Source organism: Alnus glutinosa, chromosome 2 (assembly GCF_958979055.1).
Source record: "Alnus glutinosa chromosome 2, dhAlnGlut1.1, whole genome shotgun sequence".
NCBI classification, from domain to species: Eukaryota; Viridiplantae; Streptophyta; class Magnoliopsida; order Fagales; family Betulaceae; genus Alnus; species Alnus glutinosa.
Window position 1 is genome coordinate 33333473 of NC_084887.1, and position 13307 is coordinate 33346779.

Below are 13307 nucleotides of genomic sequence, written 5' to 3' on the forward strand. Positions count from 1 at the left end.
TATGTCCAACAGTAGCTTGACAGGTGTCACCCGAAACACAACCAGCTGTTTACATCCCAACAGTCTCATTCAATCACCAATATTTATGTAAAAAAAATTACCGGCTTTTCAACACGTCATCGCCTTTTTTTTTCTTAATTTGTCCAACGAAACGTCGCTCTCGCCCAACTTGATTGCCTGCTGAGCTGTGATATGCAACTGGGAAAAGGACACGTATGCACCTGGCGCCTCAGAAACACGTGGCGACGACCCAGATGAGTGACCCGAAAGATTAAATAAATAAATAATGCAACTTGGTCCACTTGGGCTCCACGCCTGATCTTCCTCTTGATTTTTTCGCTTTTTCGCGTGTTCCCCGGAGATTCTCTTGGCCTCTCTACAATACACTGTTTGTACTGCGATAGACTGTTTGGGATGTTTATAGCCGTCCGATGTGATCAAAACTTGGAGCTTTTTGCTTTGCGGGTGATCCGTTGGCTTAGATTGGATGTTGTTCTGTTTCTGTGGGTGCAGGTGAGAATAGTTATTGAAGACAACAATATATTCTGTTTGATTTTTGATAATGAACAAAGTAGAAAAAATATTAACATATTTGTCCCACAGAATACCACCTCACCCCATTAAACGCAAGCAAGTTGAAGAGAGTTTCTTTTCTTTGGTCATTACTTTTTTATTTTAAAAATGAATAACCTTGATATTTTTTTTAGTGCTTTTATGATCGTAATAGGATGTTTCGGACATTTCGCCAGTCATTCTTATCAATATAAATTACAAAAATTAAGTCAATTAAAAAGTTTTTTTTTCAAACTCTTTTGGAGGATTTTTTTTAAAAAAAAAAAAATTGATTTAATTTGTTAAACTAATAATATATATTTTTAAAGCATATGAAATTACATGCTCTAATAACACAAGTTTAATAAATTTAGTTAAAAGAAAATATTCGATAGAGTTTAGAAAAAATTGTTGCCCAATATTTGGCAGCAAGAATTAATATTATTTTCCATAAAATGACTTGAGAAACTTGCTTCTTAATGTAATTTGGTTATCATATATTTACACCGTGATATTTACTAATGAGATACGATCTTTTACAACTCTAAAATATAGTTCTCGACTACCTTATTCATATAACAATGTGGTCTCTTAACTAATTTTAGATTTTTTTTAAAAAAAAAAAGAAAAAGAAAATAAAAATAAAAATTGTCGTACGAACAAAAATAGTTAAGAATTGTGTCTTAGAATGGCAACGTATCATATCTTTTTATTAATTTACAAAAATTTGATACAAATTTTTCTTGAACTATGTACGTTTTCAATTTAGGTTTTAAAAATATTACGTGTCTTTTTTAATATGTGAGAAATGTATTGTTTTTTTAATAACAGCAATAAAAAAAAAAAAAAAAAAAGACAAATAATACTTTTAAAAAATGGATTAAAGAAAATTCTTCAAATTTCCACGTTGCTTAATCTTCCTTCTTGAGACAGCGAGGCAACATCGGCTAAAGAGATGGCAACAAACGAAAAGGCTCCTGACCCGAAGCATGTGGTTTCTGGCCACGTGTCATCTTCTCGTTCGATCACAACTAGTAGTGTTGGAGAATATAGATCGTACACCGAGAGAGAGGGAGGGAGCGAAGAGACAGCCGTTGCGGCTTTACGAGGCCGAGATTATCCAGGACACGTGGCTGTTAGGTGAGTTTCTATTCATAGAATGACACGTGTGTTGTGCGTGTCTGCCTTTCCTACAAAGCGAACGAGGTGTCGCGACTCTTGTTTGGCGTCTCCTCAAGATCTGGTTCCAAAACCCACGTGGTCCTCTGGGGCTCTTCATGGCCTCCACGTGTCGAATATCTACGACTTCACGGGTGTTTACGTAATTTCGGCGTGCCCTTTTGGCTTTCGAGCTAAAATGACTTTTTCTGCTTTCAATTATTATTCTAATGTTTTTTGTTTTGTTTTTTTTTCTCTTTCTCTGTGAAGTTTGTTGTCTCTCATTGCCGTGTTTGTTTTCTGGGAAACTGAGAGAAAATGTAGAGTTTCTAATTCTGGACTCGCGGAAGCAATGTTGGAATTGGTTTCTGATGATAAACGTGGAGCTCATTAGCTCTTCTCTGCTTTGTTGTCCACGTTTTTTGTTTTAAAAACAAATTTCTATTGGCAAAAAGCTTTCTCTCGTCTAATTGTCCCGGAAAATCCTGCTGAGATTCTACTTTGCCATCAAGTTTGCTCATTTGGGTCTGTGTAAATTTGATCGATTTACTCCTAGTGTTTGCTATTTTTTTATTTTATTTTTTTCATGGGACAAGCTGAGGATATTGGAAGCAGAGACCTCCAACAAATGTCCATGCAAATGAGCAATCTTCCGAGAGATCTGTCGCGGAAACTTGTCTCTGGGAACCATTTTCCTCGAAAATTCGAAGAACCAAGAGAAGATATGGAGGAGCTTGAGCTAAGCCTCGGGCTCTCATTGAATGGCCGGTTTGGTGTAGACCCTTTAAGAGCCCAGCACCTCATAAGGTCGTCCTCGATACCGGACTTTGCGAACCCGGGGAGAAACAAAGACGCGGCGTGTGTGGTGCCTATGGCTTGCGCACCGCTCATAAGGACCTGTTCTTTGCCTACGGAGACAGAGGAGTGGAGGAAGAGGAAGGAGTTGCAGACACTGAGGAGAATGGAGGCGAAGCGGAAGCGGTCAGAGAAGCAGAAGAATTCGAAGGCGGGGAGGGATCGGAACCGGGATATTTGTGTGGAAGAGGGCTGTGAGGAGGATAGGAAGGTGGAGAGTGGGGATGGGAATTGTCAGAAAGAGCAGCGTGTGAAGGTATTGAATGAGTTTTTGTGCTCGGTGGCGCCGACTCGGGGGGTTTCTGGTGGTAGAGGAGGTTGTGGTGTTGAATTTAATGGTGAAAATGGGAATGGGTTGGATTGTGGTGATCTGGAGGAGGTACCACAACCACCACCATTATCACAGGGGTCAATTGGTTCCCAAGGAAGTGGGTCTTCTGGGATTTCGGAATCTGATAGCCAGCCAGCTCTAGGTAATTGCATTACCTTTCTCAGTTCATCATTGTTTTCTTTTCATAACTGTTTTTGCTTGGATTATGGGGCATATTATTCTTAGTTGCGTATCAGATGGATAAGATGCTGTTTGACCTTACTTCTTTCCCTGTAATGAAGTGTTTGGCAATTAGAAAAATTAGATAAGGGTGGGCAAATTGGTGATTGCATCCGTTGATTCCATTTACTTTGTGCTTTAATTTTTTTCCCCTTCTTTTTTTAAATGATCAAGATGGATACTCTGGGAATGAGTTTGGATGCGTTTTATTTAGTTTGGTTGGTCTATGTTATATAGTTTGTGAATGAATCGCCGTTGACTCGTGTTAGTATAGAGGTGGCTGAGATCCAAAAATGCCATCTAAAGAGTCATAAAATGCCGACTCTAAAGTGCAATCCAAAGATCCGAAAATGCGATCCAACTCGTCGTTCACCCTCTTAATATGATCAAGAGTCTAATTGTATTCAGTAGTTCTTTTGTTGTTCTCTCTACTTGTCTGACCCTTTGGCGTGGCTCTTAGTCAATTTTAGCTTTTCCAAATGTGTTCGCATTGATGTGCATTCTCAGGTGCTTCTATTTATGTATAGAACGGGTCTCTGTTTTGTCTTCATAAAGTTATAATCTTCATGCAAAATGTAATTCTGAGAAGGATGAGAAACTTCCTCCCTTTTTGAGTTGAGGAGGATTCGAATGCTATCTTGTTTTGTTATGGTAATTCCATTAGTGGGGTGGGTATTTTTTTCTTGCCTTGTTACTTATCAAAAAAAATTTTTTTTCTTGCCTTGTTAATGAACATGTGTTTTCTTGATTCACTTAGTTAAAATGTTTGCGCTTCTTGACCCTGCTACCGTAACATGGATTTAATTGCAAGTGAATTTTCCTTACATGGAATGTATCCCAGACCATCTTTAGCATGTAATAGTATTAGTCTCATGTTATTCTGTATTAGCCAAAACCTGCATTAAGTGTCATATTTGAACATTCAAATCTGAAAAAGCAAAGGATATCCAGTTGAGTACTGTCCTATAGGTAGCTTGGAAGTAGATCTGCATTGAGCACACTGTCTATAGCTGGCTTGGAATTAGGAGACTATGATGAAGATTTATCCCCTTGGCCGACAAATTCGAGGCTACTGAAATCTAGAAGATGAGATGTGCTTGGACCATGTATATTACTCTCTCCATCCTGTAATAAATGAAAGTTTATATAACAAGACAGTTCAATGAAACAAACACTCTTCCTATAATGTCTTTAGATGGCTCAAGAAAAGTGAGGTCATGCTTGAAAAAATGTGGGTTCAAATTCAAGGGTAATATGAGAACATTGAGAAGTTGAAATGAATAATTGTGTTGATTTTTGAAAACTTTCATTTATTTTGGGACAACCTAAAAAGAAAAGCACATCATCTATCAGGGGGGACAAAGGGAGAATAATTTACATGATAACTGTATACATGAGGAAAGAGGACGCAATCGAAATTTATACTGCTATTTGAGACGAGTGTTGTTGATGCTCTATTATGTATGGTTCACTGTTTACCAATGCGGGTGCCGGTGCGCGTGGCTCCACGCGCCACTGTTTTTTTCTTCTTTTCTTTTTTTCCTCCTGTAGCTCTGGCTTTTCTTTGTATTTTGGATTTGCTTTCTTGTATTTGGGGTATTGTTGTGTGGGTTTTGGGGGTATTGTTTGGTTTTCTTGGGTTTGGGGGGGTTTTTTCTTTGGGGGGTTTTTTTGTATGAGGGGGGGTTACTTTGTATCTGGGTTTTATTGTATCATAGGGGGTTCTTTTGTATCTTGGGTGTTTGATGGGGGGTTTCTTTTAAATCTTGGGTTTTATTGTCTTATGGGGGATTACTTTGTATCTTGGGTGTTGGATGGGGGGTTCTATTGGGTTTTATTTTATTATGGGGGTTACTTTGTATCTTGGGTATTTGTTGGAGGGTTTCTATTGTATCTTGGGTTTCATGTGGGTTTTGGGTGTTGTGAGTATGTAGTTTCTTATGGTTTTTCATGTGGGCTAGCTGGATTGCTCCTGTGTATACTTCATGTGTACTTAGGGCGCCTTACGCTTTTTTAATGAAATTTTCTTACTTATAAAAAAAAAAAAAAAATTAATAGCTCAAGGCCATGCTAAATGCTGTGAGAAGTCTCCAAGGAACTGTAAAACTTGGACACTCATTACTTCAAGCTATAGGTAATCCCTTTCTAGAAGACGTATGAGAACATTATGCTTGTTCTTTATTTGGTTATTGAACCGATCAAAACCCATCAGTTTATGGTGATTCCTAGCATGGCCAATCAGTGGAGTGATTTTCTGTTTATTGGTGTTTCCCGTACTGGTCCGATTGAGCTACCCATCAACTTTAATTGATAGACAAATACAACTCAATCAGTATGGGATTGAACTCATAACCTCAGCCTCAACCCCTTGTTTATGGGGAGAGGAGATTCCATTTGGCCCAAAGCCAATTGGTGAATTCATGCATTATGTTATCCAAATGAAAATATCAAAATTTGATTTTCTATGCAACAAATAAAGCCTAAGCGAGAAAGCAGAGATATGCTGAAGCAGAAGTCTCTTTCTAAAGCTGAATTGAGGGTACATCAGATGAGGCTTTTGGTTTTGAATGTTTCAATATCGTAGTGTTTGTGATTTGTTGGGCTTGATCAGACTGACTTTGTTTCTTAGCATGGTACAGAAACCTGAATTCTATTGGTGCCGTTCTCTTGCACAGCTCCATATTGATTTTTGGCATTTAGATTGATTGGCAATGAGTTTTCGTACGAGGCATTTATCCTTCTGATCGTTGTTATAGTAGACTTGTTTGAAAGTTTATTGTCGGAAATATCATGCCATGCAAGTAGAACCACGGTTCTGTAGAAGATCACAATTGTTTCCTGTAGTCTGTGCTATTCCTGGATTCTTTCATCAACCCACTTATGCTTTTACATGTTTTGCATTATGCAGCAAGAATGAACAAATGCGTAGAAGCGAGAAATCCTCAGTCTTCACCAGAATGTGAGCAGAAACCAGCAGTCTACACCGGGACGACGATCAATGGAAAATCAAACAAGTTTGCTGCAGTGGTGGCACAGAATCAGTCTAATAAACCAAGGGATGCTGACAAGGGAGCTAAGGATATTGTGAGGAATGTGTTGGAAGGTATGCCTAGCGTGTCTACGAGGGGTGACGGCCCCAATGGGAAAAGGATAGAAGGTTTTCTTTACAGATATAGGAAGGGTGAGGAAGTGAGGATAGTGTGTGTTTGTCACGGCAACTTTCTATCTCCTGCCGAGTTTGTCAAGCATGCTGGTGGCGGTGATGTGGCACACCCCCTAAAACATATAGTAGTTAACCCTACTCCCTTTTTGTAACAACAAAGAAAAGGATCGATTTTCTCTTCCATGTTTTTTGTTTTGAGTTTTTCTTGCGTTCTAATGGTCTGGGCAGTGTATTCTAGTGTATTGTATTCAGTACATGAACCTGCTTCTTCAAAAGGTGAAGATGGTTATAGAACATATGAATTTCATCTGTATTTTATTATGAGAAATGGATTTGGGAAATACCGTCGGTTTCTTCTTTAATATGAAGTATTCAACTGGGTATTAAGAAGTCTAATCCAAGAGATAAAGGGAAATACTGTAAACATGCGGTGTAATCATATATCTATAAGATATAAAAGCCGATTGGTGTTTTTTGCAATTCTTTTTTTTTTCCCCACTCGAAAAGGCCTACGCCAAAAGGGTTTCCCGATTCCACCCATTCGATAGTTCCGCTCGATTCTTCTCTCTCTCTCTCTCTCGCTCTCTCTCTCTCTCTCTGTGTAGATCGGTGGGTTTCTTCTGGTTTTCTCAGCGTTTGGGGGTTTTGGAGGTTTCATCGGCTTCGTCAACAGCATTTGAAGCCACCATCTTCAAAGCCAAACCCACTACTTTGTTGAAGGCTTCAGTCAGGTAGGTTTGTTTGTGGCATATTAAGTTTGACCGGTCTGTTCTTGTGGAGAAGACGCTTCACCGTGGATGCAGCTGAGAGAAAAGCCGAGAGGCAGGTGAAAGCATAGACGTGAAAGAACGTTAACAAACGGCAGTGTGTTCTGTTTCGAAAACAAAAAGCTCGGCCAAAAAGGGTCGTTTTGCAACTCATGAACCACCCCAAGTGATTGACATATACACAGGTGAAGACCATGACAATTGCAGTTGCATAGACCATGAATATCTGATCTGCAAGCCTAAGCTCTGCAAATCATTCAAGGATATGAATAATTTGTATGCATCAGAAACAAATAGGAAACAATCGGATTATCAAATGATTAACCAAACTTCCCCAGAAATATCTCTATTCTATGGTTTTATTGAACAACAAATAAAACTGAAGTACAAGTATAGAACGTGGAAAACTAATATCTGCATTCTTCTGCAGATTCATCAGCAAGCCCCCTAATCAGGGAAACAACTTGAAAAAATGGGGGCAAACCTATATTACAATTTACAAGTGGATTAACTACAATTTAGAACTCAAGCTAAGGGCAGTCCACGAAGAGGACAGAGTGCAAAAGCACAAATTACAATGAGGCTTACCTCCTACAAATTGCTACGTTAATTACTGAAAGTCTCACCAGGCACTTAACATGATGGGGGTTGAAGTTGCTTCAGCCGCCGTACAACTTGCTTCATTGTAGGCCTGGTAGAGAGAGAGTCAACCGTACACACAACTGCCAAGTGTAAAACTTCTACTAAATCATCATGGGGACCTGCATCCCATAACCCTGCAGTAAAGAACTCCTTTGCACGGCCCTGTCGCAGGAGCATACATGCCCAAGCAACAATGTTGAAACCATTCCCATATGGGGAAAATGAAGGATCCAGAGCTTTCTTGTCTGAGAGTAACTCAAGAAGCACCACACCATAACTGTACACATCAGCCTTATCGGAAACACGGCAAGTCATTGCATACTCTGGAGCAACATATCCAAAAGTTCCAGCCACACCAGTGGTAGCGTGGGTTTCTGAAGTTCCCAAAAGCCTGGCCAATCCAAAGTCAGACAGATAAGCATTGAAATCATCATCCAACAAGATATTGCTGGGCTTCACGTCGCGATGAAGGACACGCGGTACGCACTGATCATGTAAGTAGGCAAGTGCACGGGATATATCCAGTGCAATCTTGTGAAGTATCCTCCAGTCCACTGCCCTTGTGGATCTTTCCTGGATGAACTTTTCCAAATTACCACCTGGCAAATAATTATAGATAAGGAACATCTCTGTTTCACTGGCATGATAACCAATCAAAGTTACAAGATTTGGATGACGGAGCCTGCCAAGGGTTTTAATTTCTGCATCGAACTGTTGAACCCCCTGGAAACGTCCAACTGAAAGCCGTTTTATTGCCACTAGAACGCTAGGTGAGATCTCTGCCTTGTAGGTTGCCCCAAAACCTCCATTCCCGATGCAGTTGCTAGCATTGAAATTCACTGTGGCCCGCACAACATTGTCAAAGGTCAATGGAACCCCAATGTCAGTAAATACAGTTACTTCCTTCCTGACAGACCCAGTAACTTTGGACTTTGGGTTCCACTTTCGGGTATAGAAGAATAGCACAATCAGAGCAAGAAGAACTGAGACAATGGCTGATGCAGATGTTATGGATGCTATCTCAATTGAATTGAAACCACTATTCCGACTTTCTTGGGATGGTTGAGCAGCAGTAACAGAATTTGAGTTGCCATCCGCTCCTTGCAGATCTGAAGATGGCGATGTCAGAGAAGACATCTGGCAAGACCGTAGATGTGGATTACCAAGAGCACTACTGCATTTTATCAAGCTACCATTCAATGGCAGTGACCCAGACAAATTATTGAAGGAAACATTGAATGCTGAGAGCGTGGTTACATTGGCCAAACCAGAAGGAATCTGCCCGGAGAGATTATTGTTGTTAAGCAGAAGAACAGTCAGGTGTTTCAAGTTTCCAAGATCTTTTGGAATTTCCCCAGTGAGAGAGTTTGATGAAAGGTCCAGCTCTTCCAAATACTGCAACTGCCCCAAGCTAGAAGGAATGAAGCCAGTGAGATTATTACCAGCCAAAGAGAGATGCTTCAGGTTCCTTATCTCACTGAGATTGGAAGGTATTTGACCAAGCAACAGGTTCCAACTCAAGTTAAGGGTAACAAGGGACACCAACTCCCTGAAACTGGGGGGAATGGGTCCAGTAATTCCATTTGCAGATGCATCAAAAAATTGAAGAGATTTGCACCTTGTACCAAATTCAGCAGGAAATTGACCATGTATTTTATTGTTGCTAACATTGACAATCAGTGCATCCAACCCTTCGCACTTCTCAAATAAGGCACCAGGAAATGGTCCGGTGAGCCTGTTTTCCCCAGCAAGAAATGTGTAAACTGTTTGCTTTCCCAATCTTTCAGCTGCAATTGGCATAGACTGGATAGTGCCAGTAAAGTTATTGTGCCTAAAATTGTGAAATACAGCAAGACCACCATCTTCTCCAAGTGATTGAGGAGTTCCAACTTGGGCTTTAGAAGTGAAAAATGATAGATACAAAGAAGATGGATCACTCCCACGTTCAGGAGGACTTCCATTTGAGAAAGGAACAGGACGGCAAGTGCTTTCAGAAAATTTAGGTATTGTACCCGACAAGGCATTCCCACTGACATCAAACACAGTCATACAAGGAACTGGAAGTTTGTCAACAAGTTCCCCAGTAAGCCTGTTTGAGCTTATGTCTAGAAAATGCAGCTTCTTGCAGCGACTAAGCCCATCAGAAAATTCCCCAGTGAAATAATTCTGAGCCAAATTCATCATCTCTAAGTTCTCGCAAACACCCCAACTGCTCGGGAATGAGCCCTCAAGAGTTGCCCTTGGTGCCCATAATACTCTCAACTTAGGAAGCATTGTGATTTCCACAGGAATCGTGCCTTCCAAAAAATTAAAATCATCATTCACCGTACCCACTTGCTCCCGCGAAGAGTCCCTGGTTGTATCATTAACTCTCAGATGTGGATCAAACAGATTTGATAGCACTAGAACAGACAATTCAGAACAATTGCCAAGCGCAGAAGGTATCAGACCGCTTAAGCTATTCCTTGAAACATCCAGCACTTGAAGCTTCTGAAGCTGACCTAGCTCAGCCGGAATAGCCTCTTCCAACAAATTTGAATACAACAAAAGCGACTGCAACTGACCACAATTCCCCAAACTCCTCGGAATTTCACCGACCAAGACATTATCAGACAAGTCCAGATGCTCAAGCTTCCGACACTTCTCCCCAATCTCACTAGGAACCTGCCCAGTAAGCCGATTAAACGGCAAATACACCCCCGTCAACCCACCAACAAACCCTGGTACCGTCCCGTTCAAATCGTTCCCTGCTAAATTCAAGATCTCTAAGCTCACACAATTTGAAAGCGAGCTCGGTATCTCCCCCACAATCCTATTAAACCCGAGATTAAGAACGCGCAAATTCCTCAAACCCACAAACTGAACCGGCACCGACCCAGTTACTGAATTTCCCTCTAGATCAAGAACCTCAAGCTTCTCCATGCCCCAAATTTCACCAGGAATTTCTCCATCAAAACCATTAAAGGGAAGCGATAAAATCCTAAGCTCACTAAGCTCAGCAATCACAGGCAACAATTTCCCAACCAACTTTCCTCTACTATTCAAACAGTTCCTCCTAATCCCAAAACCATAAAGCGGAAATTTTGCGAAATCGGAACACGAATTACCTTCGAGGCCATTCCCGGTCACGTTTAGCGAAACGACGCGGGAATTCGAGTCGCAGGAGACGCCGAACCACGAGCAGTGACCTGAACTTCCGGAGTCCCAGCTCGAGAGCAAGCCTGAAGGGTCTGAGACCGAGGTCTTCCACTGGAGGAGCACCGATTTGTCCGAATCAGCGAAAACGACTCCACTTTGAGAAAGATAGAAGGCCCACAACAGCAAGAGCTTCAGTAGGAGCACGGGAGACATGGGTCTGTGAAAAGAGTGCCATTTGATCACTGAAGAGGAAGAAGAAGAAGAGGAACCCATTTCTGAACACCTGAAAGGGTGTCCAAAACCCTAAGAATTAAACCCAAACCCTTCTCTTTCAGTTGCCGAGAAAGATTAGGGTTTTTTTTCCTTTGAAAACCCTAACCCTAATTTTGGTTCTTTAGAGAGACAGACAGAGAAGAGAGTGAAGAGAGAGAAGATTCAACTCAACTCTGTTCTTTAGAGAAAACGCGTTTTTCTTTCTTTGCCTTCTTTTCTCTCTCTCTCTCTCTCCCTTTTTTTTTTTGGTTTCATTCTTGTTCTTCGTCTTCTTTGGTTTTTCTTTTTTTTTTTTTTCTTTTTTTCCCCTTTAAAGTGGGTTTTGGATTATTATTTATTTATTTATTTATTATCATTTTTCAAAATTAGGGCTTTGTCGGTTTTTGGTGGGTGATGTGGGTCCGGTGAACATACCCCGGGGCAGAAGTGGGGTCCACTGCCGGTCAATAAACGCATCACCGTCGTCAATTTTGGGGGTCGCCTTGGTCGTTGGGCTGGGCTTAATGAGGTTAAAAAGATTTCTTAAAGTTTCCAACACGTGGCTCCATATAAAGGTACCCACGTGGGATGCCCTTCCAGAAGGTGAAGCGGGCCCCACAGACTTTTTGATATTGTTGGTTCAGGGTTCATGAGGTCCAGATAAGGCAAGGGCCCTAAAAAGCCCAGTGGAATTTAGCTGCCCCTTTGGAATGGGATTGATGGGAGTGTGACCATGTCCTATAAGATTAGGTCTATTATTGATGTGAACAAAATCGATTAGAGAAAGAAAACATGATAATAATGCATGGAAGTGGATTTCTTCTCTTTTCAATGAGGGTTAAATTCTCTTTTATTTGCTAAATTGTACTATATATGATTGAATGAAGACTTGCATCTCAAGGTCATCACAGTAACTTTATACATATATTTGTTGAATATACATGTGTGTGACATTACAAACGCGAATAGTTAATATAAATGATAAGCTGTAAACCCCTCATTCTACAACAACTAATTATAAGTGAACAAGTCATTAAAAACCAAAAAATACAATAAACATGAAAACGCACAATCCTTTGAAACAAATTAAAAAACGGCAATTTCTAAACAGTAGACCCTCATTTTTCCTCAGTTTTCTTTGGCAGATCCGGTGGGGATGGTGGGATCTTTGCAACTTACGTACAATGAAGAAAACTCAAAAGTGCTTATTTTGTCCATTGGTTTTGTTTTTTCTTTTTTGTATGAAATCTAGTGTTTTCATGTCTAATGTTTAGTGTGTGTTTGTATAATGAGTTTTACAGCCCATCTTTATTAAAGAGGCTCTCTAATATAATAGAGTTCAAACTATAAGCTTAAGATTTTTAGGTTGAGTGGTATCCCATAAAACTATATTGTGGTCCCATCGAAAAACTCCTCAAGATGTCAATCTCTTTAATAAAATAATTAATTTGTATCTTTCATTTGGTATTATCTAAATTATAGTATCTACTATTGATTGAAGCACCTTTAAAAACTTGATAAATATGATTGTTTTTTCTTGAAATTATTTGAAAAGAAAAAGAGAAGGAAGGATAAATTGTTGATAATTTGCCCTACTTTGCATAGAGTTGGGATCAGCATGATGATTGTAGAGCAAAAAAGCAGTTTCCATAGGTTGTAGAGCTTCATGTCCTGTTATGGGAGTACTGCATCATTATTGTCATTGCATTGCTAAACAATAACTAAACTTGTCCAAGTAGCCAACCCCAAATAATTGATATTAGACTTTATTGATCGAGTTTAAATACTCTGTGACAGGGGATTCAACTACTCATATATATGGTTTTGTCCATCCTCACTGTAATAAGAAATATGGACCAATTAGGACAAAGTTCTTTCTTCCTTTTTATGATTCTTGAATTATCAGTGCCATATTATTATGACAGTTTCAAGCAAAAGAATCATACACCTTTTCATTGGGTGACATAAAAAAACATTATATCATATACCCTATGAATTATCGTATGTTCAATTGTTTATAAAATTCGACCAATTTAAGAGATGGAGATCGCGGAATTCACCTATTCTGAACAAGTAATTTTCACATTCTGGGCTAATTGGGGCAATTAAGCCCCATTTATAACACCCCCCCCCCCCCTATGTACATAAATTTAGACAGTCTAATTACAGAAAACCAGCTGTCCAACATTACCAAAAAAGAAGAAGTTAAAAACAAAAAGGCAGAATGGCA

General features: G+C 39.9%; 2 protein-coding genes across 2 annotated transcripts; one reads left to right on the forward strand and one right to left on the reverse strand.

The window, feature by feature from the left end:
* Positions 1-1781: 1781 nt before the first annotated feature.
* LOC133859603 (ninja-family protein AFP3-like) lies at positions 1782-6622 on the forward strand. The gene is made up of 2 exons (XM_062295056.1): positions 1782-3038; positions 6024-6622. Exons 1-2 carry the CDS (start codon positions 2297-2299, stop codon positions 6428-6430), a joined length of 1149 nt encoding a protein of 382 aa, XP_062151040.1. The 5' UTR covers positions 1782-2296; the 3' UTR covers positions 6431-6622.
* Positions 6623-7375: 753 nt separating this feature from the next.
* On the reverse strand, positions 7376-11378 carry LOC133859604 (LRR receptor-like serine/threonine-protein kinase RPK2). The gene has a single exon (XM_062295057.1). The coding sequence runs from the start codon at positions 11096-11098 to the stop codon at positions 7679-7681; it is 3420 nt and encodes a 1139-aa protein (XP_062151041.1). The 5' UTR covers positions 11099-11378; the 3' UTR covers positions 7376-7678.
* Between the last annotated feature and the right edge of the window lie 1929 nt (positions 11379-13307).

Bases quoted from the DNA above. Each gene is read 5' to 3' on its own strand.
- LOC133859603 (XM_062295056.1), top strand. From the start codon at position 2,297: ATGGGACAAGCTGAGGATATTGGAAGCAGAGACCTCCAACAAATGTCC. The intron at 3,039-6,023 runs GTAATTGCATTA...TGCATTATGCAG, and splicing joins TGATAGCCAGCCAGCTCTAG to CAAGAATGAACAAATGCGTA.
- LOC133859604 (XM_062295057.1), bottom strand. From the start codon at position 11,098: ATGGGTTCCTCTTCTTCTTCTTCCTCTTCAGTGATCAAATGGCACTCT.